The 27,673-nt window shown below is 36.7% G+C and overlaps 1 protein-coding gene and 1 long non-coding RNA gene across 3 annotated transcripts; one reads left to right on the plus strand and one right to left on the minus strand.

Annotated features, from left to right (window-relative positions):
* Positions 1–15,173: 15,173 nt before the first annotated feature.
* Positions 15,174–24,418, plus strand: LOC101254698 (serine/threonine-protein phosphatase PP1 isozyme 3). Its single transcript, XM_004240727.5, has 4 exons — positions 15,174–15,519; positions 21,736–22,295; positions 22,369–22,570; positions 24,217–24,418. Exons 1-3 carry the CDS (start codon positions 15,342–15,344, stop codon positions 22,543–22,545), a joined length of 915 nt encoding a protein of 304 aa, XP_004240775.1. The 5' UTR covers positions 15,174–15,341; the 3' UTR covers positions 22,546–22,570; positions 24,217–24,418.
* Positions 16,891–21,001, minus strand: LOC104647881 (uncharacterized). 2 transcript variants are annotated; one of them, XR_003247147.2, is made up of 3 exons: positions 19,877–21,001; positions 17,566–17,682; positions 16,891–17,443 (listed from the first exon to the last, which is right to left on the minus strand). It is a non-coding gene; the product is annotated as an uncharacterized lncRNA (long non-coding RNA). The 2 variants fall into 2 exon arrangements; XR_002027988.3 differs by having other exon boundaries at positions 17,566–21,001.
* Positions 24,419–27,673: the final 3,255 nt, after the last annotated feature.

The following is a 27,673-nucleotide window of genomic DNA, read 5'->3' on the forward strand; positions in this document are numbered from 1 at the left end:
CATCGAATGAGTCGACAGGCAAACTATAAGTCGACTGACGGTCCGTAATTGGCTCCATCGTTGATACCTACAACTTTTTAAAATCTGTATTTTTGGTTTGTTTTGGATATGAGGTATTACAAAAAAATTTTGTTTTATTGTGATGGTAAAGTACCTTTTTGTTATGTTACTTAGTTGCTTTTTAGACTAATTCAATGTGAGTTTGCGACATATTGTCAAAATATTGTGTTGTATTTAATGCTTTTGTTATTAGATGCTCATAAATATGTGTCATAATGTTGTGTTTTATTGTTATGGTAAACTACCTTTTTTGTTATGTTACAATACTTTCTAACTATTATACACCACCAATCCATTATGAATTTTACGAAAGAAGCGCGTTTATTGTGTAGCACAAATATTATGAAATTTAATCATTTTTGGTATTATATCATGTTCAGTTACTCACTAAAATTGTGTATGTATATGTTGTCAAGATATTGTGTTTCATGTGTCATATTACACTTTTTAAATTTACTAGTGATTTTACAAATTCACTTATTGATGTTGGTATCCAAACATCAATAATTCACTCATTATATACCACCAATTATTACGAATACTTGTGAATATTACACCAAAAAAACAATATTGTGTTTCATAGTGGTGTTAATACTATCTTTTTAAAAGTTATTTAGTATTTTAAAGATTTACTTGTTTACAGTACTGTCACAACATAATAGAAATTAATATTTTCACAAAAATATCAATGATGTATTATCAAATTAATATGAATTAATGATATAATATCAATGTATTATATAACGCCAATTAATTTGAATTCATGGTACTTTCACCAATATATTTGTCAAACTAAAATGCAATCAACAATCTTACAAAAATTTCTCTTTACATACATAGATTAACTCAAAAAGAAGAGAGATAAAAAGAAAGAATGAAAAAACAAAATGTGTAACCATTAAACTTTAATTAGAAGTTAAAGTTTAATACAATGATCATATTTAAACTTGAAAACAAATCGTATTTATTCATTTAATACAATGATTATCATCCCCCCGAAATAATCAAAAAATCCCAAAAAGATCTAAAATTGAAAACAAATAAATAAATAAAATTGGAAATTAATTAAATGTGCTATGTTTGTAATTTAGAAACTTCCTTAGTAATTAAATAGAAGTATGTGTATATATTGTTGATTAAAATCTTAAGCCGTATACCTTTGTAATCTTCACATAAAGGAAAGGAGGTTAGGATCATAACTTATCCAAGTAACAATTAATTTATGTGAATATATGGTATTTATATTTTTAATCCAGTCTCCACCATAACTGAAGATTATGTCTACCAAAGTCGTCTTTAATATCCTACAAAATAAAATAGAAAAATATCTTGTAACTAGAAACAATGAACAATCATATTATTGTCAATGTTGTGTATTAAGTGAACGAAATGGTATAGTGATTATCTATGTTGGTTGACACTTCAAAGATGTCATCGAATATGCGTCACATGCAATACATCTTTGAAGGCTCTAACACAGGTGCAAGTAACATTTTGGAAAAATCTAGCAACTTATGTAATCATCATCTATTACATTTATATGAGGCTCAACAAACTTTTTTATCTTTCACAAAAAGATTCTTTTATCTAATTAAGATTTGAGAAAAATAATCTATATATATGGGCCAATCAATCCATAGGAAATGGTGCTACTATCTCATCATTGGAAACTTAACATTTTACAAATAGTTTGGTTAGAAACACTCAGCTAAAACAAATTTGCAAAATAAGTTCAAAAGTTACCAGCTTAAGAAAACTACTCCAAATAGAACTAAATTAAATTGAATTAAAAATCTATTAATATGATGAATTCTCTTGTATAATATTTGAAAGGGCTGTAGTAAATATAGTGAGAGCTAATATATTAGGAGAACCTGTTGGCTTTGAGTACGTAATCTTAGTGTTTCTAGTCTTTTATGATGATGTTGAAGCCTAAAACATTACTTGAGGTTGGATGGGCAAATAGATCTCATCTATCCTACAGACATTGTATAGAGATTGGAAGAGTCGCAGAGCAACTATGTAATCCTGTGTGTATGTATTTTTATCTATTTTGGTCAAAAGAAGACCTTTTTATATAGGCTTGAGTTAAGGATTTAGGGGTATTTTGATCCAAGCAATTTTGAAACCTGGGCCTGAAGTACATGATTGGACTCATCTTGTCAACTTAATGGACTGGCCAAGTGATTTGGACTTGATTTAAGTCATACAATGTTGACTTAGATATTAATCCGACTTTATCAACCAGTAATATGACTTGGTCAACATATGGTGAATTTAAGATTTAATCCAAATTTAATATGAATTTAGCAATAAAACATCACTGTCTACAAATTCCCTCTGCTTCGAGGCATGTTGGAGTGCTGAATTTTTTGAAGTTGAAAAGACAAGCCTCGAAGTAATTGTGAAGCAAATATATATATATATATATATATATATATATATATATATATATATATATATATATTTCGTCGTAATTGATCTTTCACTAGACATTTGAAACCTCATGAGAAATGACTGTGCGTATATGTTGACATAAACATTTACCAGAGTCTTCATGAAAATATTATCTAATTTGTAAGAGGTCATTTGACTTTTGTTATTTATCAACTCATTTTCGACTTGAAGTGTTTTAAGCTCATGAAGACTTATTGAATGACATTTCTTCATAGTGTGGTGATTTCATTTGGGTCATCAACTACGAAATGATTGTCAAGTCAATGAACAAGGATTGCATCTACAAGCTTGGTTTAGTGATAGATACCTTGTGATTTCGACGCAAATTTTAGACTTTCACTTGAATAGAATCCAAGGAATTCAAATTCTCATGACGCGAGTCTATTCTCATTAGGACATATTTTTTCATGTAATTTTCGAGAAAACATTATCATAATTTGGTTTATATGAGATATTCATAATACGACTTTTTTGAAAAAAAATCATAATTTGATTTTTATGAAAACTTGTTATAATTTGGTTTCTATGGAATTTCTATAGTTTGATTACCATGGAAAATTTCCATGATATAATTCTATGAAAATTTACCATAATTTTAATAATTTGTAGGAAATAAACTTTCTATCATTATAATTTTTCATAATTTGTAGGATACAATTTATGTACTTTGATTTCTATAAATACACATGCTATTACAAGGATTGATTGTCAATTTAAGTCATACATAACTTAATTTTCGTCACTTTTTTCAGCACAGCACGCCGGCGGTAGAAAGTTCATAACTTGGTGTAGAAATATTGAAATCATGATCCGTTTTATGTTCCAGAAACTAGACTTAGAGGGTATCAAAAATTCAAAACAAAACACTTCAAAATTGACGGTAATTGATTTTTGAAATTTGCTATCAGATCTGTTTTATTATATAGCTCTATGCACTTCCACCAAAATGTCTCTATCTTGGTGGAGGAGATTGTGAATGACGAACGACTTGTTTCTATAGAAACTAGACATAAAATTCACAATATATCAAAAAATAAATGTAAAACTCTTCATGGATTGATGAGAATTAATTTTTTTGAAGTTGGTCTTCAATTCTGTCATTATTGTTTTGCAGATTGTGGAGTCGCACCAAAACGTTTGTATCTTGGGGGTAAGAGAGCTCGAATGGAGAGCGACTTGAATCAATAGAAAATAGACTCTTAAGTCTTCATGAGCTGAATTCTATGTATCTTTGCCAAAGAGCCGCATACTGATTTCCTTATTGATTGAGATTTTTTTTTATCATCATGCCAATTTGAAGCTTTGTGCAATTGGCAACGTGAGACACATCTTTCATCCTAATGAGCCAAGAGCATATGCCGTAGATTTCACCATGTCTATTTGAAGCTTCGTGCATTTAACACTATGAGACACCTCTTTCATCATAGCGAGTAGTAAAGCGTATGTCATAATTTTCACCATGCCGATGTGATGCTTCGTGCAATTGGTAGCGTGAGACACATCTTTCATCATGAAGAGCTCTAGAGCATATGTTATAATTTTCACCATGTGGGTTAGAAGCTTCGTGCAATTGGCACTGTGAGACACATCGTTCATCATGACACGCGTGAGAGTATATGCCATAATTTTCATCATGTCAATTTGAATCTTCGTGCAATTGACATCGTGAGACAAATTTTTCATCATAATGAGCGCTAGAGCATATGTCTTAATTCTCACCATGCCGATTTGAAATTTCGTGCAATTGGCACCGTGAGACACATCATTTTTTTACCAGGTTTACGATGGATCAAAAATAACCTCCATATCATACAATAAAACAAATGAGGGGTAATTTATAATTGACGTGGAACCGCTTCATGCATCTTAGTTTTTAGTGTCAACTTTGATGACGAACACATTTTGTGCCTCTCATTTTACAATTGTGATTTTAGTAACGAACAACTCATAGTACATATTCTTCTACCATTGCGGCTTTGACGACGAACCTCACTTGACATATCTTCTTCGTATCGTCAACTTTGATGATGAACCATATTTTGTGCCTACATTTTCTTCTACAATTGCAGCGTGGCGCATTTCTTTTAGAGCTGTGGATTTGATGAATAACCACACATGATGCCTCTTCTTTTGAGGATCATGTAGAGAATTTCTTCAAGTTGTACGCAGAATGTGATACTTTAATATCATAAAAAATGTCTAAAAGATCACATGAAAAGTCCCTCTTTAATGCGGAACGTCGTCTCGATGGTGCAAAGTTAGCACATGAAAAGTTGAATGGATCCATGGAGAAACTTCAACCAACTCTAGCAAATGTGGAGAAAAACATAAAAGTCTTGAATTCCAAGAAAAAGAAGGTCACTCCCTGTAACGACCTGTTTAGTCGTTTTGAGCAGCAGACTTTGATTTTGGAAAAGCTGGCAGAAATGATGGACCCCACGATGGACCGTCATGGACACGACGGACCGTCGAGGGGGTCTCGTTCCAAAATACTTATAATTCTGAAAAATGGGCACTAAAATCGACTCTCTGAACTTCGTAACGGAATGGCAGGACGGACCGTCACAGGTATGACGGACCGTCACAGACTCTTCAGAGAAATTGAGTCTCTGAACTCTGTGACGGAGCAGCAGGACGGACTTTCGCAGGCACGACGGGCCGTCACAGGCTGCGTAATCCCAGGAAGGGTCGGATTTCTTTAAATGTTTTAAGGGACGTTTTTGACTATTCCTGCTTTAATTATAAAGTTAGTGGGTTAATGTTAATAAGTCTAATTACGTGGGGGTTAAAAGAGGTAACCTTAAGTTAATTAGTGGGTTATTATTGCCACCTTTTATTCTTAATTATATGCTAATTAGGGTAAAAGAAAGAGGGTTTGAATAAGAAAATTTGAAAGGACAAGAGAGGGAGAAAACAAACGAACAGGGAAAGAAGAAGAACAAAGCTTTGGGAATTTGCTTGCTTGATCACTAGTCTTCGGTGGAGGTAGGTTATGGTTTTTATACTATTCGTAGTAAACTCTTAATAGCGAATGATATGTATGGGTAGTATTGTAAACCCTTCTATTTGCTTAATTGTATGCTTGCATGAATGTGATTATGTAATTGTGATAAAATAAGCATGATGAAGCTATTGTGAATCCTAAATCTTGAGAAACCCTAATCTACTTTGTTAATGATGATGCCTTAGTGTAAAAGAAGGCTTGATGAACGAAAGTAGTGAGATTAGAGGATCGGGTGTCACGTTCCGACACTGGGATAGTATATGGATCGGGTGCCACGTTCCGGTACCAGGATAGAATATGGATCGGGTGTCACGTTCCGACACCAGGATAGAATGAGGATCGGAGTGTCACGTTCCGACACCAGGATAGTATATGAGGAGCGGAGTGTCACGTACCGACACGAGGGGAATAAAGATAATGAATCTTGAAAGATGATAATATATTCAATCTAATGAACCTAATTCTCAAATGAGTATGATGAGGAGACGTGAGTACTCATTGATGTGCTTGGTGTTGTAACGAAGGGTTATGGTAATTGTAAATGCTGCATGCTAAGGATATTAGTTGATTTTATGATGTTATCTGATATATACTATTTTCTATTTTGAGTTTGCCGATGATACCTACTCAGTACTTGTGTTTGTACTGACCCCTACTTGTATTTGTTTTCTTTGTAAATTGTGGAGTGCAGCAAACGTACCGTCGTCTTCAACTCAATCGCAACTCTAGCCAATCTTCATTACTTCGGATATCAGGGTGAGCTAACGCTTCTAGCTTGGACTGGATCTTCTTCTTCATGTCTTGATGCCTTGAAGTTTCGGCATGGACTAGCTTTTACTTGTTTTAGCTTCTTAGAATACTCTTAGTTTAGTAATTTGATCAAAGATGTTCTTGTGATGATGACTTCTAGATTTTGGGGATAATGATTAGTTTTGAGTTATAGAAGTTGATTATTGGTTTTGTTAATGAGTTTTAAGTCTTCCGCATTGTTTTCTATTTATTATGTTCGAAATGTTAAGGTTTAGATTGGTTGGTTCGCTCACATAGGAGGGTAAGTGTGGGTGCCAGTCGCGGCCCGATTTGGGTCGTGACACTCCGCTTATTAATCAATATCAAGAGAAGTTGTCCAAAAATCAAGAGAAAGTCACCATTACGGAGGGCGAGATTTACACCATTGAGACAAATAATGTGATGTCTAACGATGAAGTTGAGAGAGTAGTCAAGCTAGAATAGACGATTGAGAAAAGCCGCCAAGAAATTATAAGTTTTAAACTTTTTCCTTTGTTGAATTATTTTATTTGCTTAGAATTTTCTGATTCACTCATTCTAGTGTAGTGATTCTTTTTTTTTTTGAAGCAAGAAATAGTGACTCATATTTCAATAAGAATTTTCCCTTCTTGAATTTCAAATTTGTAATTGTTTCTTTCCACTAGCCCCCTTTCTTTATTGAAAAAAATACTAAATTTTCTAGCGTTTATATGAAGATTGCATTAAAACGCTAGTTTTTCAGCTTTGCGCACATGTGGAAAAAATATTCATAGCATGAAGTAGGAGTATCTGAATGATGAGATTATTTTTGTTTGAAAGATAACTTCTATATCTTCAATCTGCATAAAAATCAAATCCATGACATTTACGGATTAGTACAAATTTGTGTTCGAAGTTCACTCAAATATATGTGTGCTTGAATATTCAGCTTTGTGCACATGTGGAAGAAAATTCATAACGTGGAGTAGGAGTATCGGAATAATGAGATTATTTTTTGTTGGAAAGATAACTTTAAGAACTTCGGTCTTTACGAAAATTACGCCCATAGGATTTACGGATTAATGTTGATTTATCTTCAAAGTCAGCTCAAAATTTGGGTGCTTAACTCTTCAGCTTTCTTCAGCTTTGCGCACATGTGGAAGAAAATTCATAATGTAGAGTAGGAGCATGGGAATACTGAGATTCTTTTTTTGTTAGAAATACAACTCCAATATCTTCAGTCTATACAAAAATCACGTCAATAGGATTTACGGATTAATGCAGATTTGTCTGTAAAGTCAGCTCAAAATTTGGGTGCTTAACTCTTTATTTGAAAGAATCAACATGATGTTCATATGAAGATATTATATTTTTTTCTTCTTCTTATGACTGAACCTAGAGTAAAAATACTCTAAGCTTCCTACGTACCTCAGTGAAGACGATCAAGTCATAAGTTAGTTTAGAAAGCGAGCTTTAATTTATTTTCTGTGTCCTAACTTTTGCCTAGGCTGCCTCTTTCGAGTTTTCGACCTAGCAGACAATTTTTTGGGGATTTGTACACAATTTATACTCTTGCGGATCAGGAGTATGACACCGCTTCAAGGATAACACTTCTTCAAGAATTTTCCATTGATGGGATCAATCCGCAAGCCGTCTACATCCACAAGTTTGTAAGCTCCACTTGAATAGACTTCTTCGATGACGTATGGTCCATCCCATTTTGAGGTGAACTTGATTTTAGATTTATGAGATATGATAATTGGTCTTCTAACTGCATGGAATTGATCACCAACTTGGAAGGACCTTAGGCGAACCTTTTTATTAAAAGCACGAGAAAGACGAGCTTGATAGAATTCAAGACTTTGTTGAGCTTCCAACCATTTCTCATCGAGGGCTTCTAAATCTTCTAGTAGCAGACAAGCATTATCTTCTTCAGTTTGTCCCTCTTGAATGTCAAGCCTCAATGACGATATTTGTCGTTCAAGTTGAAGGACTTCTTCAGTTCCAAAAACAAGAGAACAAGGAGTTGCTTGAGTCAGCATGCAATGAATCATCCGGTATGCCTAAAGTGTTAGGATCCAATTCACGCACACACACTAGATGAATGAAGAGCACAAGAACTTTCAAGAGAAAGAGATGAGAGATCTAGAGAGAGAAGGAGAAAACCTAATATTTCGTGGTAACACCCCGTGAGTAAACTTCCACGATGGTGAGGTATATTTATATTAATAAATCAGAGTATTTTTGGTTACAGAGAATAAATAGAGAATAAATAGGAAAGCCTAAAATAGAGAATATATAGGAAGGCCTAAAATATAGAATAAATAGGAAAGCCTAAAATTAATCAGGCTCCACTACTTAACAATTCTCCCACTTGGAGATTGACTCAGTCATCCAAAAAATACATTCTCAAAAAAAATCTCTTCATCATCAGCATCTTTACCGCACCGCAACATCTATAACAACAACTATAGAAGACCAACCGAGATTTTACATAACCTCAGCTTCCCAACATCAACACAGTTCGTCAACATGTCTGCCGGGTTCTTTGCACCCTCTATCTTCCCCAAGCACATATCACCATCCTCCACTGCCCTGCGAGTGAAATGGTATCGCCTTCTGATGTGCTTTTTCTTCGAATGATAGACTGGATTGTTTCACCAACTGTATGGCACTCTGGCTATCTCAGTAAAGAATCTTCTTACTCTGATTCTTGCCCAATTCCTCAAGATAATCTGCCAGCCATATCATCTCTTTCCCAGCTTCAGCTATTGCTGCATACTCAGCTTCAGTAGATGAAAGAGAAACACACTTCTGAAGCCTGGACATCCAACTCACTGTTGTTTCACCTATGGTGTAAATGTACCCGGATGTACTCTTGCTCGAGTCAACATCCCCACCAAGATCAGCATCCACAAAACCCTATAGAGTCACCTTGCCTTTGCCAAAACAAAGTGAAGTACTGAATGTACCTCTCATATATCTCAGAAGCCACTTCACAACTTCCCAATGCTATTTCCCAGGGTTCGCCATGAACTTGCTAACAACTCTCACTGCATGTTCTATATCAGGTCTAGTGCAGACCATATCATACATTAAACTACTAACCTTGGTTATCAAATAGATAAGGGTAACGAGACTTCATATCGGCCTCGACTTCTCATGTTGCACCCTCAAGTAGGTGACTTTTCCATAACACCTGTACGGGAGACACCTCTTTATTTATCAATTTCTTTACTTTTTTATCAAGGATTGGAACTGGAACTTCCTCATAAGAGAGGTTATCTTTCACACCAAGACCCTTAATAGGAAGAATACACTCGGGATCACCGATACACTTCTTAAGCATAGAAACATGGAAAATCGGATGAACCGAAGCCAATTCACTAGGCAACCTTAACTCGTAGGCAACCTTACCAACCCTTTGCAAAATTTCATAGGGACCCGCATAACAAGGACTCAACTTCCCTTTCTTGCCAAATCTAACCACCCCTTTTGTAGGCGAAATTTTTAAATACACCTTATCACCTACTTGAACTCTAAATCCCTACTCCTATGATCGGCATAAGACTTTTGCCGACTATAGGCCATTTGCAACCATTCCTTATGATATGAACTTTCTCCAAAGTTTTATAAATCAAATAGGGACCAAGAATCGAAGGCTTACCCTCTTTAAACCAAATAGGAGACCTACACCTCCTACCATACAAGGATTTATAAGGATCCATCGTTATGGATGAATGAAAACTATTATTATAAGCAAACTCCACCAAAGGCAAATGCTTATCCCAATTTTCCTTGAAATCAATAATACAAGATCTAAGCATATCCTCATAGGTTTAAATAGTATACTCTGCTTGACCATCCATTTGGGGATGAAAAGCGGTGCTTAGCTTCACCTTGGTACCCAACCCTTATTGGAATGACCTCTAAAACCTAGATGTGAATTTTGCACCTCTATCCGATATGATAGATAACGGATACCACGGCAACACATAATCTCATATATGAAGATCCTTGCACAATCTTCCGGCGAATAAGTAGCCTTGACGGGAATAAAATGAGCGGACTTGGTCAACCTATCCACAATCACCCATATAAAGTCATATTGCTTTTGTGTCCGAGGCAACCCTACTACAAAATCCATATTGATGTTCTCCCACTTCCAAGTAGGAACTTGGATTTCTTGTAGTAAACCACCCGGCTTTTGATGTTCGGCTTTCACTTGTTGGAAATTTGGACACTTAGCGACAAATTCCGTTATGTCCTTCTTAAAACCTTCCCACCAAAATACTTCCCTAAGGTTATGGTACATCTTCGTTGAACCCGGATGAATGGAGTAACGGGTTCCATGAGCTTCCTCAAGAATCCGACTCCTCAAACCATCTATATGAGGAACACATAACCTCCCTTGGCACCTCAAGACACTATCCCCCCCAAGGAGAATGAATCATTGACTTTACCAAGAACCGAATCCATTAACTCCATCAATGCTTGATCAAGGTGTTGTTTGGAATTCATCTCGACCACCAAAGACGACTTGAAGTTATGACATACCACCACACCAACTATGGGAGAATCTTCAATTCGAACCCCTAAATGAGCCAACCTATGAACATCCTTTACTATTGGCTTCTTCAACATGGGACACACTTCCCATGGATAAACGACTAAAAGCATCCGCTACTACATTGGCTTTACCGGGATGATAGAGGACACTCATGTCATAGTCTTCCTACAACTCTAACCATCTCCCTTATCGGAGATTTAAATCCTTTTGAGTGAATATGTATTGAAGACTTTTATGGTCCGTATACACATCCACATGGACCCCATACAAGTAATGCCTCCAAATCTTGAAAGCAAATACCACTGACGCTACTTCAAGGTCATGAATCGGATAATTACTCTCATGCACCTTGAGTTGCCTAGTGGCATCGGCTATAACCTTCGCATGTTGCATGAGAACACACCCAACCCAACTCGGGATGCATAACAATATACTACAAAACCCTTTGTACCCTCCAATAGGGTCAAAACTGGAGCGGAAGTAAGCCTATCCTTCAACATTTGAAAGCTCTTCACATGCCTCCGACCATTTGGAAGCTCTTTTCACATGCCTCCGACCATTCAAATTTCTTACTCTTTTGGTTCAAAGTAGTCAAGGGAGATGCAATGGACGCAAAACTATCCACAAACCTCTGATAATAACCCACTAGACCCAAGAAACTCCTAATGTCGATTGGAGTCAATGGTCTAGGCCAATTTTTCACCGCCTCGGTCTTCCTTGGACCAACCTCAACTCCCTCAATAGAGATGATATGACCAAGAAACACTACCGACCTTAACCAAAAACTCACATTTTATATATTTGGCAATCAATTGATTCTCCTTAAGTACTTGCAACACCACCCTTAAATGGTTCATGTGATCATCCTCATTTTTTGAATATACCAAAATGTCGTCAATGAAGACAATGACAAATGAATCTAGGTAACTTTGAAAGCTCTATTCATGAAATCCATAAACATTTCCGAGGTATTTGTAAGACCAAATGACATTACTAAGAACTCATAGTGACCATATCTAGTCCAAAAGGTCGTCTTCGGTATACCCTCACCTCTTACCCTAAGTTGGTGATACCCCGATAGATCCGATCTTAGAAAAGTAGCTTGCCCCTTGGAGTTGATCAAACAAGTCGTCAATCCGAGGGAGAGGATACTTGTTCTTGATTGTGACTTTATTGAGTTGGCGGTAACCAATGCACATCCTAAGGGACCATCCTTCTTCTTCACAAACAAAACTTGAGCACCCCATGGAGAAATACTAGGTCTAATGAAGCCTTTGTCTAGTAAATCTTTGAGTTGAGCCTTCAAATCTTTCAATTTGGAGTCATCTGATAAGCAGGAATTGAAATGGAATTTGTATCCGGTAACAAGTCAATACCAAAATCAATTTCCCGTTCAAGAGGAATATCAGGAAGATCATTAGGAAAGACCTCCAAGAATTTCTTCACTACAAGGACCGACTCAATTGGAGGAATTACGGAGTCTAAATCTTGGACCCTTACTATATGGTATAAACACCCTATAGATATCATTTTTCATGCTTTCAAACAAGAGATCATGCGACCTCTAGGAAGAATTTCTCCCCTTTCACTCTAAGACGGGCTCATTTTGAAAGTTAAACTTCACCACCCTCATTCTACAATCTATAGTGGCAAAACAAACATGCAACCAATCCATATCCAAAATGACATCAAAATCTAGCATATCAAGTTATACTAGTTCAACATAAGAAACTCTATTGGTCAACATTATAAGACAATTTCTATACACCCTTTTTGCAACAACCGACTGACCCACCGGGGTAGACACTATAAAAGGTTCATGCAAAATATCGGGCAAAATGTCAAAGTTTTTAGCTACTAGAGGAGTAACAAATGATAAGGTAGCACGGGGATCAAGTAAGACATATACATCAATAGAGAAGACTTTCAACATACCGGTCACCACGTCAGGAGAAGTCTCTTGCTGACTCCTAGAGCGAAGAGCATAGAACCGATTCTTCCTTTGAGCCTCATTTGAACCGCTTGCTTGAGCTTGACCACTACCCTTGTCTTGAAACCTTACATTAGGGCATCCCTAACCTTGTTCCAACTTTTACCACAACCAAAACAATTATTTGTTCTCTTAAGACAATCACCATAATGCTTCTTGCCACACTTTCCACAAGTTGGCTTCTCGGTTGGTGAACTAGTACCATTTCCCTTTTTAGGGTTAGGGTTAGTCACCCTGCCATCCCTAGCCTTAGGAAACTTAAAAGGAACTTGATTAGAAACCCTCTTCTTAAACCTAGGCTTGTCTTGTATCTCAAGCCTTCCCTTTGAAGAACCTCCATCAAATGATCTTGCCCTCTTGGCATCTCTACTCTTCCTGTTAGCCCTTGCCTCTTCTACATGTTGAGCATGAATCATAAGATGAGAAATGTTCACGTTGTCATGTAGCATAGTCGAATGACACTCCTCTTGCAAATCATCTGACACCCCCATCGCAAAATGACTCATTTCATCTCTAGGATCGGAAACCAAAGAAAGAGCATATTTTGACAATTTAGTGAATTTCAAGGAGTATTCATGAACACTCATACCTCCTTGCCGAAGGTTGATGAACTCCACCACTTTAGCTTCCCTCTTCTCCCTAGGAAAGAAAAGATCAAGAAAAGCCTTCTTCAACACTTCCCAAGTCACAAGTCCACCTCTTAAAGTCCTATTGTCCCTCCATTAGACGTACCATGCTTGAGCCACATCCTTGAGTTGATAGGTGGCTAACTCAGCCTTTTCAATAGTACACAACCCCATAGCATAGAAGATCTTGTGGATTTCATCGATGAACTCTTGGGGGTCTTCTTAAATCTTGGACCCATAGAAAGTAGGAGAGTTCATCCTAGTGAAATCCTTTAGACGAGAGGCGATGGTAGCAACTTGTTGATGCTCGAGGTACAACCTTCCGATTATCTTGGGTCGTCATGGCTTGGGTTTGAGTATTGACGGCTTGTGCTTGGGTAGTAATGGCTTGGGCCATTTGAAAGAGAGCGGCCCTTATGTTCTCATCCGTTAAAGGAAGAGGATTCACCGGGGCTTGGTCATCATTCACATATTTCTCAAGAGGAGGAACTTGATCACCGCAGGGAGGAACTCCCACATTGGAAATTTCTTCTTCAAGTCTTCGTGCCATATTCCTTTGAGTATTCATTGCCTATAATCACAATAAGTGGATTAGATGCAAAAGAACGTAGAGTTAACACTCTAAACGCACAATATTGGACTTCCAAGAAAGTGAAAGTTTCCTAAGCATCTTATAGATTCCTATTCATAAGTGTGAGTGCTTCACAATTATGAATACGAACCTACATAGACGTGGTTGAGAGACATCGACCCAAAGATATTTAACCTCATGCTCTAATACCAAGTTTGTCACATCCGGGAATAGCCCCTATACATAACAAGCGTTGTCGTCCTCTTTGAGGACTAAGACTAGCCTTTTAGCTTACATCATTACATTCATAAGTTTAATTTAGCAGAATATTTAAAACTTTTAATTACATTTACTTGGAGGTTTACGTAGACCTCTATATACACATAATATATATATATATATATATATATATATATATATATATATATATATATATATATATAGACCCTTCATATAGTAAGATTACTTAGTCTTCTACTTTAGTTGCACATAAGTATATAAAATATAAAATAGTCATAATAGTCGTCTCATCACATAACCATCTAACAGGAGTGTAAGAACTTGGGCATAGCCCATGCATCAAAGTAAGAATGCCTCACATGGGCTATACAATGTTTGATACTAAATGGAAAAGAAATAACATAATAGTCTTAAACTCAAAACAACTCAATTAGTTAGATAGTGGCATCGCCCTCAGAAAGTGATGACCTAACCTACTTGGATGATCAAGAGATCCAAGTCTTCTTCAAAATCACTTCAACGACCGAAACCTAAAATATTGGGAAAAAGGAATAGATGGGGTTAGTACACCACTTGTACTAAGTATAAGACCATATGCACACATTCTTTGAAATCATGCTAAGAAAAGGGACATTTCATAAGCTATGTGGGAAGAGACAGACACTCCTCACTCTAGTTCACTCGGAGATATATCACTCTATTAATATTAGTCTATGTGAAAATGAATGAAATTGTGGCATGTTATGTGGTATATCATGTGGCATTCACATGACATTTAATAGTTTCAGTTAACAAGAAGGGAATTTTTAATCCATTAATATAACCGAAAAACTAATTTTGTGTCGAAATATAATTGAAAGGTATTTACGTATTATTTTTAATAGTTTAAGGACATTTTTTAGTGTTTTCCTTTTTGAAATGTTGTTTGACACCCTTACATTAGAGGCGACTAGTCAATTTTGATTCATCAGCATAAAAGCATTTTTGAGTCCTGGTTTCCCTTTGACAGTAGCGAGAATAGGGATTAATCAGTGTGGATCGGTGTTGGGGGATTGAAGGACGGTAGCAGGGGAGTCATGGACCCTGCAGCTGTCGATAGGATTATTGAGAAGCTATTAGAAGTTCGATTATCGAAGCCTGGCAAGTTGGTGCAGCTTTCCGAGTCTGAAATCAAGCAACTATGTGTTTCCTCTAGAGATATCTTCGTTAAACAGCCAAATCTACTTGAACTTGAAGCACCCATCAAAATTTGCGGTAATATACCCTATCTATGGGAGCTCTCCTTCTAACTCTTGCTCTTTCTGTCCTTTGTATCACCGATTGGGATATACTTTTATGTTTGCTATTTTTGTTGCTTTTTGCTATATGGTTGCAAGTTGTTTTAATGGCTAGTTTAGATTCTATAGGCCCTTTGATTCTGTCAACTTTAGAGGGAAAAATGACATACAAGGTTCTCCTCTAGGTAATCTGTTTTTTTTTGTTTGAAGGAATGAGCTCTGGTTGCGAAGAAATCAAATCATAAAGTCCTTCTGTGACACAGTCGCTGCCCTAGTGCTTTTTCTAAATTTTGATGTTTGCAAGACTGTCAACCCATGACTTGCTTCTTGAAATATCCTATGTTTTTATTGCAAAACTGGGGATGAGAGTTCTTGTTCTCCAGCTTAATGAACCTGGTGAAATTTTAAGATAACAGTGGCTGTATTTTAATCCCTACAGAGTCTGATTCATCCTAGATATTATAAGTAAAAGAAGATTCATAAGAGAAAGTTCTGGTGATATGTGCAAATTTGACTAGTTGCTTGGATTGTACTAATGCAAAACGATGTATTAAGAAAATAAAATACTGATGCATAATTTGTTTGATTCATGCATGTATCTTTAGAATGTTAGGTGTGTATTATGGGAGGGAACAAAATTATAATGGTTTACATTGACGAAAAACGACCACCCCTGAAGTTGACCACCTCTAGGGATTTTGAACCTCTGACAATCCAAGTAAAGAATACTCTTTTAACACGATTGAGGATCCACTGTCTACGTCAAGTGTACCTTCCGGTGGTGGGTGATCCATTGCCACTGTGATAAGTGGTTACTGTTTATATCTACTCTTTTTACTTTATATTGCCTTATTTGACTACTTTCCTTGGTTCACAAGAGGGTAGGTTACGATTTTCTAGTCAACAGTTCACCATCTCTTTCTGCATCTGGTTCACTACTAACTATGGCAGTCATCATGGTATCATGCTTATTTTGTATCCTTTGTTGCTACACATTTGTTTTGGTTAGCAGTCCACTTATACTAGTTTTAACTCTTATTGCTTTCAGTGTTAGCTCTTTTTTATTCAATGCTTTTGAAGTGACCCATTGAAGTAGCTTTTGTTTGTTCAGGGGTTATTCCTCCTGTTAGATTAGAAATGTTGCTTATAGTCCATTTTTCAAATATGAAGTCATTAGTTAAAGTTGCAATCAAACAAGGGGTGTCAATGTTGTTTTAGAGAAATTATAACATGCTGATATCTCGATTAATCTATGGCATATGTCTAAAATTAGATTTTTTTAAACCATCCAATTTTCTTGGTTTGACTTTGTTATCTGCTCTGTTTGGTTCATTTGTAGTACTCTCAGTTATTATGTAAAATGAAGAAGAGTTTAAAGTACCACCAAAAATTATATAGGTCTCACTACGTTTTGCATTATCAATAAATAAAATAGTCATGTTCAACCCAAGAAACTAATGAGTGATATTTATACTAGAATAGGAAGTAGTATACCAATGAGCAACACTGACTTTTCTCTACCACCACCATCATTGGGGATATCAATAAAAAGCTTTGGCCTCTGTTAGTTGATGTTGAGCAATGCCGTCTGATCATTGTTAACACCATGGATGGTATTGGATAATCAATGGAGGTAGATACCAACTCTAGATTGGATCGGATTCTTTTGTTTTGCTGCTGGTTAGCCCATGTAACCATCTTTTGCAACAATTTTTAGTTGGTGTGTGCACCATCCATAGTTTCTAACAATATTGAATGGGCACATTGATTGGTTCTTCTGCTCTCTAGCTCTTAAGTACAGTTCAAATGATACCTTGTGAAAAATCACCAAAGGCATTGATTGTTAGCACCAAAATTTGGTAAACTGGAAACCTACTGTGACACTCTAGTTAGTCCTGTTCCTGAAGATAGGAAAAGTAATAAAATCACTCAAAAATGATACATAACTAAATATGATAAAATATACAACATACCCAGTATAATCTCCCAAAGTGGGGTCTGGGAGGGTAAAAGGTACACAAACCTTTGCACTATCTTAAGATAGAGGGGTTGACTTCGATAGACCCATAACTCGAGAAAAGGTAGCCCGAAGCAGTATAACTTTCAACATCAGCCTACCACCTTTTTCCCCAAGGTTGAGCTTGTTTAATTGAAAAAAATGGAAATGAAGAAGTCATGACATAATACTATGAACAGCCCGACAAATCTTCCTGAACAGTAGTCATCACAAGATGTAGCAATAATCGATGTACAAAATACAACTTAAGAAGTTCATTTAGGCATTTTATCAAACAGTTTAAGTGCACCATTTTACTTAATAATTTTTAGTTCTTTATGTTTATTTCTTAGCCTCTGAAAAATCGTAACTGTAATTTGCTATTCACTATAACAATCATAATATATAAAACATCTTTTTTTCCATTAAGTAATCGTTCAAGTATATGAATTTTCTATACATATCTTGAACAATTTTTTCTTTGATTTGAATATAAGGGCATGCATTCTGGAATTTAGGTTAGGGTTTGTTTTTTTCTAGAAGAAAGAGAGAAAAGCGTGGTAAAAATATTTCCAAAAATGAATTTGTTTTCTTTTTCACCTTATTCTATATTATAATTTATTTTTATTTTTTTTAAAATCTAGGTGTATTTATTTTATTTAGTTGGTAGCAACTTAGTGGTTCACTTATCCACGTCAGAGCAATTGTATATCACGCATTGTGTCTGAAATATTTGAGTGGTTTTTTTGTATAAATTTTGGATAGTTAAAGTGTCTGTTTGTGCACAATCAAACATAAAGGTCAAAGTTATAATTTGAAACCAAGTTAAGGGGCATATGTATGTATTATGCCTTTTTTAAACTTGGTAAGACTAAGATGGTCTATTCCAGCAACAAGTTGTAATTTATTGAAGTGTTGGAACTATAATGGTGGTGCAGTGAGACAAAAGAAGTGGTGGAAACTTGTCCCAACTTGTAAATGGTGGACAATTTGGAAGGAGAGGAACTACATAATTTTTTGAAGACAAGAAATCTTGTGCAGAAAGTCTAGATGAATTTTATTCTTTTGTTTCATTTTTGGTGTAAAGAAAACTTTGTAGAGGATATTGAATCGCTAGTTGATGTGATAGGTTCCTTGTGAAGCTGCAGTCGAAAGCATGGTTGGGTTTTAGTAATTTTTACCAGTTTCAAAGAAAACTAACCTTCTGCCCTAATTTGTGTCCTCTATAACCTCCTTTCTGTGGTCATGTTCTCATTAAGTTGAAGTTGCGTCATATCATGTCTAATCTCCTCTCCCGTTTACTTCTTCGGCAAAGGAAATAGAATATAGATATGGTAACTTACCATGTTTTAACTACAATATAGAAAAAACAACATAGAAAATGCTCACACCATTTGTTGGCCCGATGTCTCCGGTAGGAAAATGAGGAGGTAAGTTTCCTCTTTCTATGTGTGAGTGAGAGAATGTATCTTGAGTGTGTGACACATATTATTGAGGGTGCTCTCACTTGCTCTTATTTATGTTCCACTTATATATGCAACCTCTATTGATATTGATGATTATGAGTTATTTGTCATTCCTTTTTCTCTTTTGAGAAAGGTAACAATTGTATTAATAAAGACTAGAAACGCCGCTCGAATGGGCTGGGGACGGGTCAAAGCTCTATCTGGGTGGAGGATAAGTTTCAGAACATTGTTTCATTGATGTCGATGGGGCATGGGGTCAGAATATCTCCTTCGCTGACCTTGTTGGTGACAAAAAAGGGGTAGGGGGGTTGGGTTTACCAGAGGGAGGTGGGAAGCTCCTCAAATGGGACGGATGACACTAGAATGTTAATGCGTAAAATAGTTGTAGAGGCTAGATAGTCGTTGGTTTTCTTGGTGACATCAGGAAAAGCTTATGATTGATGTAGCTCAAATTGTTCCTCCCCTCGCGGAATCTCCAAACCCTCTCTTGGCAGGATTCAAGATAAGTTTTTACCATCAACCAACCATTGTATAAATCTAATTCCAAACATAATCCTGGGATATGCCCCACGTACCAAATGATCCCCAAGAGGAGATGAAAGAAATCTTAGGATTGATGTAGCTCAAGCTGTTCTTCCCCTCGTGGAATCTCGAATCACTCCCCCTGGTTTCTCTCCTTCTGACTAGTCTAATCTTTTTTATTGTGTCTATAATATGTGGGCACGCCTTATGACTAAAACACCTTTCCCAAACCAAACAGACTTGGATAGGACCAAAAACACTGTGCTATGTCGTGGTATGTGTGGTCATGTGCATTGTCTAGACGAAACATCAGAGTACATGAGTTTATGCAGGTAGTCCTAAAAAGATACCTCCACATCGCAAGGCTCAACTTTCCATGCACCGGGTGGGCATACAATAGTGTCAAAATGTCTTTAGTCGGCTGATGTGCACACTCTCTGTCCTGGACATGATCCCGATTAGTTTTCTTTGACTTCGTTCATACTTCAAAGCCTTATTTGATCCTTTTTAGCTTCATATCATTCATGTGTTCAACATCATGTCCTACACAAGAAAATACACAAATTAGGGATAAATTGAACGGATTGGAACTCAAACACAGTAACACGTACGAAATATGCTGCGGAATATAACTAAAACCATGCATTTCGTGCTGCCGATCAAATGTAATCATGGGAAAATGTGTAGAAGACAGCACATGAAGGACAAAAGAGAAGACTACTGTTCATGGTGTTGATGTCGGGAATCTATTCGAACTTTTAGAATCAAGATTAGGTCAGCGTTGGTCGTTGGAAATGGGCAGTAAATATCCTTCTCGAAAGACAACTAACCTAGGACATGCCACTCTCAAGCTTTTATTTATGACGTTTTCACCTTAAATCAACAATAAAAGGAAACTATATATTAGTGTACTATGGAATACACGGGTTGGAGTTGAAGTTCCAAGGTTTTTTTTGAATGATTGGGACGTTCACAAGTTTGCTGAATTTCACAACGCACTAAACCAGTTCATCGGAACGAACGAAGTCTAGACTGAATATGGCGGCTCGGGCATAACTCCGGAGTTCTCTCTATTGGAACATCTTATCACATGTTGAATCATGCCACTATTCTAAGTAAGCAGTGGCCCTGGAAACATATATGTAGGGAAAGATTCAATGTAGTGTGGCATGTTTTACTTGATTAGTAGCTAAGACGGCTTGTTTGACACAAGAAGGCTTAAGAGAGGGAGTACAAGTGTACAACTTTGTTTTATCTGTCATTTATGTGGGAAAATTGCAAGTCACCTTTTTATGCTTTGCAGAGTGACTACACAATTATGTGACATCTTTACAACTATTTAATAGCCTTGAGTTGGAAAATGCCAAACAAGGGTTGCTGTCTAGCTGGTACAGAAGAGTAGTCTCAACAGCTCAGAAAAGATGGAACATGATCACGGCTTGCATAATTATATGTAAGGAAAGGAATTTAAGATGTTTTGAGGGGAAAAAGCAACTTAATCCAGAAGATAAAACTAAGTTGTATTGTGCTTTTTCTTTTTTGGTGTAAGCAACAGTACATAGAAGACACCAAGTCTCTATTACAAGGTCTAGAGTATCTATAAGACAGTTGATAGTTTGTTGGTTTAGAGGTTGTTACGCCATACATTTAGTAAATATGGCCCACTCAAATTTTAATGCATGCTTTTCACCATCTTTTTTTTAAAAAAAAGGTCAAGCACCCAAGGTGTGGCCTAATGGTCGATGAAATGGGTTGAGAACCATGAGCTCTTCGCTTCAACTTCATGTCGAGGAAAAAGACACATGGTTATTTCTTGCATCTGTCAAGCCTTTGTGGATAGAGTTATCCCATATGTGTATTGTTGTGTCAGTAAGAGGCAGCAAGTACCCCACAGTATTAGTTGAGGTGCACGCAAGTTGATGCTGATCTAAACACCAGGATTATCAAAACTAGAAGTTAGTATGCAAGTATGTGAAAATGTTTGATATGATATGAGAATAAGTGATATTAAATTCAGTGAACTACTTGAGCGGAGGTAAAATTGATATACTCTCACAGAGGAAGTAATAGTACAAATGTTGTGCTAATCTAACTTGAAGCCAGATTTATTTATTTAATAAAGTCAAGGGTAAGCCACCTATTTCCCTTTACTCGCTTCAGTTTTTTCAATATCTCCCTACTCATGTAACTGTTTCTTTTTCCGTTTCAGGTGACATTCATGGGCAGTACAGTGATCTGTTGAGGCTTTTTGAATATGGTGGTTTTCCTCCGAAGGCTAACTACTTATTCTTGGGTGATTATGTAGATCGTGGGAAGCAGAGCTTGGAAACAATATGCCTCTTGCTTGCCTATAAGATCAAGTATCCTGAGAACTTTTTCTTGCTTAGAGGAAACCATGAATGTGCTTCTATAAATAGGATATATGGATTCTATGATGAGTGTAAGCGTCGGTTCAATGTGAAACTATGGAAGTCCTTTACAGACTGTTTTAATTGTCTTCCTGTAGCAGCACTTATCGATGAGAAGATATTATGCATGCATGGGGGTCTGTCCCCTGATCTTTCTAGTTTGGATCAGATTCGGAACTTACCACGTCCAACTGCCATCCCGGACACTGGTTTGCTTTGCGATTTACTTTGGTCAGATCCTGGTAAAGATGTAAAGGGTTGGGGGATGAATGATAGGGGAGTTTCATACACCTTTGGTCCTGATAAAGTTTCTGAGTTTTTGTCAAAGCATGACTTGGACCTTGTCTGTCGTGCCCATCAGGTAAAGGAACGCTGTTTTGTATGTCCTTGTGTGCTTCTCCTCTGAGGTAATTGATTTGCATCTATTTTTGCAGGTCGTGGAGGATGGTTATGAATTCTTTGCTGACAGGCAGCTTGTCACCATTTTTTCAGCTCCCAATTACTGCGGCGAGTTTGACAATGCTGGTGCTATGATGGGTGTTGATGAAAACTTGATGTGCTCTTTCCAAATTCTTAAGCCAGCAGAGAAGAAAAATAAGTTTATGATGTGAGAAGATGTTTCCTACTTTTATAGAGGTCACCTTCTTCTCTGTCCTTGACATATAATGGATGCTTAGTTGAATATAGCTGTCCCTCTTGCTTTATTATTACTCAAGTCCTAGTGATTCGGGAGGATGTACCTTGTTAAAATCCACCTCAGCAACATTTGTGGTTCAAGTTTAAAACAAAAACCATACGTGGGTGTTTTTCAGTGAAATTATTGGGAGGAAATCTTTTTCAAACAAAAAGGATCTATCACTTTTTTACGAGTTTCATACCTCTACCATTCATTGTTGCTTTTTCCTACCTACACTGTCACACCTCTTGTAGTAAAACACACCTCATTGCTGTGTTGGATAGGGCTGTGGGAGCTTATAAACCCATAAATATCGGTCAAGGTGGCATGTAATTTTATAGAACCCTAGATTTTTTTAATTAACAAAATCAAAAGCTAAACAATAATTTGCGCTGAAAATTGAAAGGTTAAAGGGTAAAAATCGAGGTTAAGAACTTTTACCCATTTAATTAAAATCATTAATAAACATCCTAGTTAGATTGTGGACAAAATTAGCCATGTGGAGTGCCACTTGGCACTTGTTTTAAAAAACTAAAGCGGAGTGTGTTCAGATGCACTAGTAGCTCAACGTCAAGGTGTGCTTTAACATGAAGGGGGGAATAATTTGAGTAGGGAAAGGGAACAATGGATGGTTGAGGTATGAAACTCGCGAAAAAGTAATAATTTAAGAGATTGTTTGGATGACTTAACTTAAGCCAAATATCATAAGATAAATCTTAATTTATGGCTTATGACTTGATTGTATCATTTTAATCAAGTACACTTGTAAGCACTTTTTAATTTTTTTCCAAATTCTAAAAAGGTGCTTAAAAGTTATTTTGGCTCAAAACACTTAAAATAAGCCAATCAAAATTCCAATGAGCAAGTTTGTTTTTGACATTAGCTCCTACAAGTATTGTTAAAGTGTAGGACGATCTCATCTAAAAGCTATGCTACTAGAGAGCACTCTTTCATTTACTTAAGTATTCTAGTGACATGCCCCCTCATGCGCAAGCTTGATTTTTTTTTATGAGCCAAACACGTGGCAATTCTTTTAGATAGTTGGTGGCTGTGAGGCATGGCCCTAGAACCTCAACTAGTTCCGATACCATGTTCAAATGTGTGACTATCCCATCTAAAAGTTTAAGTTGTTAAGTGTTAGATACAACACTTTTGTTTACTTGATTAGTATCTTAACAAATATCAATGCATTAGCCTTTGTTTAAAAAGATGATTCACCAATGTTTTTGGTCTGGTTTAGCACTAACCAGTAATGACTATTACCTGCTTGGTTGTGTTAAAAGGAAAGGAAATTTTACGATTTTGAAAGCTTATGATGTAGGTCAGATGATTAGATAAATTGATTGGTTGATTCAGCTTATGTAAGACACATTATTTCTTGTCTGATTTCTAGCTTAGCTTGTTTTTATATGGTTTAAAATAGGTTTGTGTGTGTGTGTGTGTTTAAGTGTTAAATTCTTTCCCCTTTTGTTCATTCTCCATCACATTTTTCATTAGTTACCTATATATTCTTTTTTGTTCCTCTTGTTTTCCCGTTCTATCTCTGTTGTTTTGCCTCTGGTTGAAACTTTATTCTAGAGCTAACATGTGCTTTTAATTCTTGCAGAGGACCTTAATTTGTCGTGGAACAGATGATGAAAATGTCGCACATTTGGTTCTTACTCCAGTTAGTTTTTTTATTGTGACTGTGTATGAGCAGATGCAAGAAAGCATTGTAGAACCTCTAAATTTATTCTGGTTCCAACAGAGGTTAACATGTACAAGAATATATATTGTTAGACATTTTCTTCGCAGTTTGATGCATAGAAGACTCGGCCTACTGCGCATGGAAACCAGCATCCATTTGAAATAGGAATGACAATGGGGCAGGGCGGCGGGTGTAGGGTGTGGCAGGTTTGGTCAAATATGGGGCGGGGCAGGGCGAGTTAAAATTAAAATCTTTAATTTTGTATGGGGTATTTTCTTTTGATCTCTTATACAGAAATAGAAATTAGGGCTCCCTCTGTATCTCACCGAGTTGCTAACTGTCTGATGCCATGTTCAGTAGGTTCTTTGTTGATTGCGGCGAGATGACGTTAGCTGTGTGTGTGTGTGTGCATGTGTGTGCGTGTGTGTGCGTGTGTGTGTGCGGGCGTATGTGTGTGCCATTGACATGAATGTCCACGAGCTATTGATTATTGGAGATTTGGATTTATTAATTCATAAGGTTCAAGGAGAATGGGCTGTTAAAAACCTAAAGATTACGCCATACCTGCAATATATACAAAAGTTGTGCAGAAGATTCCGTAAGACTTAGTTCAGACATAATTCTAGAACACAGAATGAGTTGGCTGATGCGTTTGCCACCATCGCGTCAATGAGTAAGCATCCAGATTCTGACTGTATTGATCCTCTAGATATAGATCTGAAAGAACATCAGGTCCATTGTTCGCATGTTGAAGTAGAACCAGACGGTTTGCCATGGTATTTTGATATAAAGACGCATTTGGAGTCTTGGATTTATTCTGAAGAAGCCACATCCAATCAAAAAAAGTCGATACGTCGCATGACTCTCAACTTCTTTCTGAGTGGAGAAATCTTTTATAGGACTCCAGATTTAGGTCTTCTCAAATGTGTCGATGTTGACAGATACATGCTGGAGTTTGTGGCATGCACATGAATGGACTCACTTTGGCAAGGAAGATCCTTTGAGCCGGTTATTTTTTGATGACTATGGAGCATGATTGTTGCAAGTTTGTGCAGAAATGTCATAAATGTCAAGTGCATGGTGATTTGATCCGAGTGCTGCCTCACGAACTCAATGCTATGAGTTCACCTTGGACCTTTGTAGCTGGGGGCATGGATGTCATCGGTCTGATAGAGTCAGCCTAATGGACACATTTATTTTGGTTGATATTGATTATTTCACCAAGTGGGTGGAAGCAACTTCTTACAAGTTGGTAACCAAGAAAGTTGTAGCTAATTTTGTTCGCAACAATCTGATATGACGGTTTGGAGTACCAGAATCCATTATTACTATAAATGGTGCAAATCTCAACAGTTACTTGATGAGAGTATATGTGAGCAATTTAAGATTACTCACCGAAACTCAACCGCTTATCGTCCTCAAATGAATGGAAATGTAGAAGCTGCAAATAAGAATATCAAGAAGATTCTGAGGAAAATGATTGACAATCACTGAATTTGGCATGAGATGTTACCATATGCTTTGTTGGGTTATCGAACAATTGTCATAACGTTGATTGGAGCTAGTCCATACTTGCTAGTGTATGGAACAAAAGTAGCCATACGTGCTAAAGTCGAGATACCGTCCTTCAGAGTCGTCCAAGAAGCAGAATAGAATAATGATGAGTGGGTCAGTAAGTGGATTGACCAATTGACGTTAATTAACGAGAAGAATATGGTTGCCATTTGTCATGGTCAACTATATTGACAATGAATGGTTTGCGCTTTTCACAAGAGAGACACAAATTTTTTGAAATTGGTCAGTTAGTACTTAACCACATTTTAACTCATCAGGATGAGTACAAAGGAAAATTCGCACTAAACTGGCAAGGTCCTTACTCGTTTCACAAAGTATTATCTTGAGGTGCTTCGATCCTGTTGGAGATGGATGGCACCGCATGACTGAAACTGATCAACTCAGATGATGTCAAGAGATACTACATGTGAAGCTTCAGTTGCATTTCTGTCATTTGCTTGTAATCTTCGATTTGCTTGTATTTGGTTTGTTTAAAATTCTATCCCTTTGTAATGAACTACGTCTGATCAGAATTCTCAAGAGTGAGCTACGCAGGAGATCTATTTTTGCCTCGGTCGTCCTAATTATCCCTTTTTTATATTTCTTTGTATTTGAACTACGTTCGATCAGAATTCTCAAGAATGAGATAAGTAGGTGGTCTATGTTGACCTCGGTCGGGTTTTTTTATAAATTTCTTTTTATTGTTAACCTTTGAGGGGGAACTATGTGTTAGGACCGGCAATAAGCAGGTGTAAATGCGGAAGCTAGCCATGCAAACCTTGAAAGACCACGAGCAAGAAGACAACAAAAAATATACCAAAAGACACAGAGATTTAACGTGGTTCGGTCAATCGACCTACGTCCACAAAGGAGATGAGCAATCCACTATAAATATGAGAGTACATAATACAGAGGGAAACAACCTCAACCAATTCACTCAGAATACATGGGAGGTTCACACAAGTGATAACGTATTAAGCTTGTGACCCATAAATTCTCCCCCTAACCAAAACTCTCAAAGCCCTTAAGACTACATTGTGAATGCTGATTAAGTTAGAAGGAACATGCCTCTATTTATAGAGTACTAAACCTTTTCCTACAAGAAAAGAATTAGTCAATCCAAAACCTTTTCCTACAAGGAAAACCTATTTATGGTAAGAAATTTAGAGCAAATAAAACCCAATAAATCTCCCCCTTGGCCTGAATTTCTGAAAAAATAAATTTGTCCACCTTCTTGATTTAATCTTCAACAACTTGCTTCTCCTCTCCATAATCTCCAAAATTTATGTCTCAACACAAAGAATCTCTCTGAAACAATTTCTCCAACAAAATCTTCAATACTGTCAAAAAGGTTACTGCTAGAACTACACCACCAAGATGAACACATCTTTCTAACCTGGTTCAATCATCGATTATCAAACCACTGAACCTGACTTCTTCATTGAATCTGACTCTGATACCATTTGTTAGGACCGGAAATAAGCAGGTGTAAATGTGGAAGCTATCCATGCAAACCTTGAAAGACCACGAGCAAGAAGACAACGAGAAATATACCAAAAGACACAAAGATTTAACGTGGTTCGATCAATCGACCTACGTCCATAAAGGAGATGAGCAATCCACTATAAATATGAGAGTACAAAATACAGAGGGAAACAACCTCAACCAATTCAGTCGGAATACATGGGAGGTTCACACAAGCGATAACGTATCAAGCTTGTGACCCATAAATTCTCCCCCTAACCAAAACTCTCAAAGCCCTTAAGACTACATTGTGAATGTTGATTAAGTTAGAAGGAACATGCTTCTATTTATAGAGTCC

The sequence above is a fragment of the Solanum lycopersicum genome, chromosome 6 (assembly GCF_036512215.1).
Source record: "Solanum lycopersicum chromosome 6, SLM_r2.1".
Lineage (NCBI taxonomy): Eukaryota > Viridiplantae > Streptophyta > Magnoliopsida > Solanales > Solanaceae > Solanum > Solanum lycopersicum.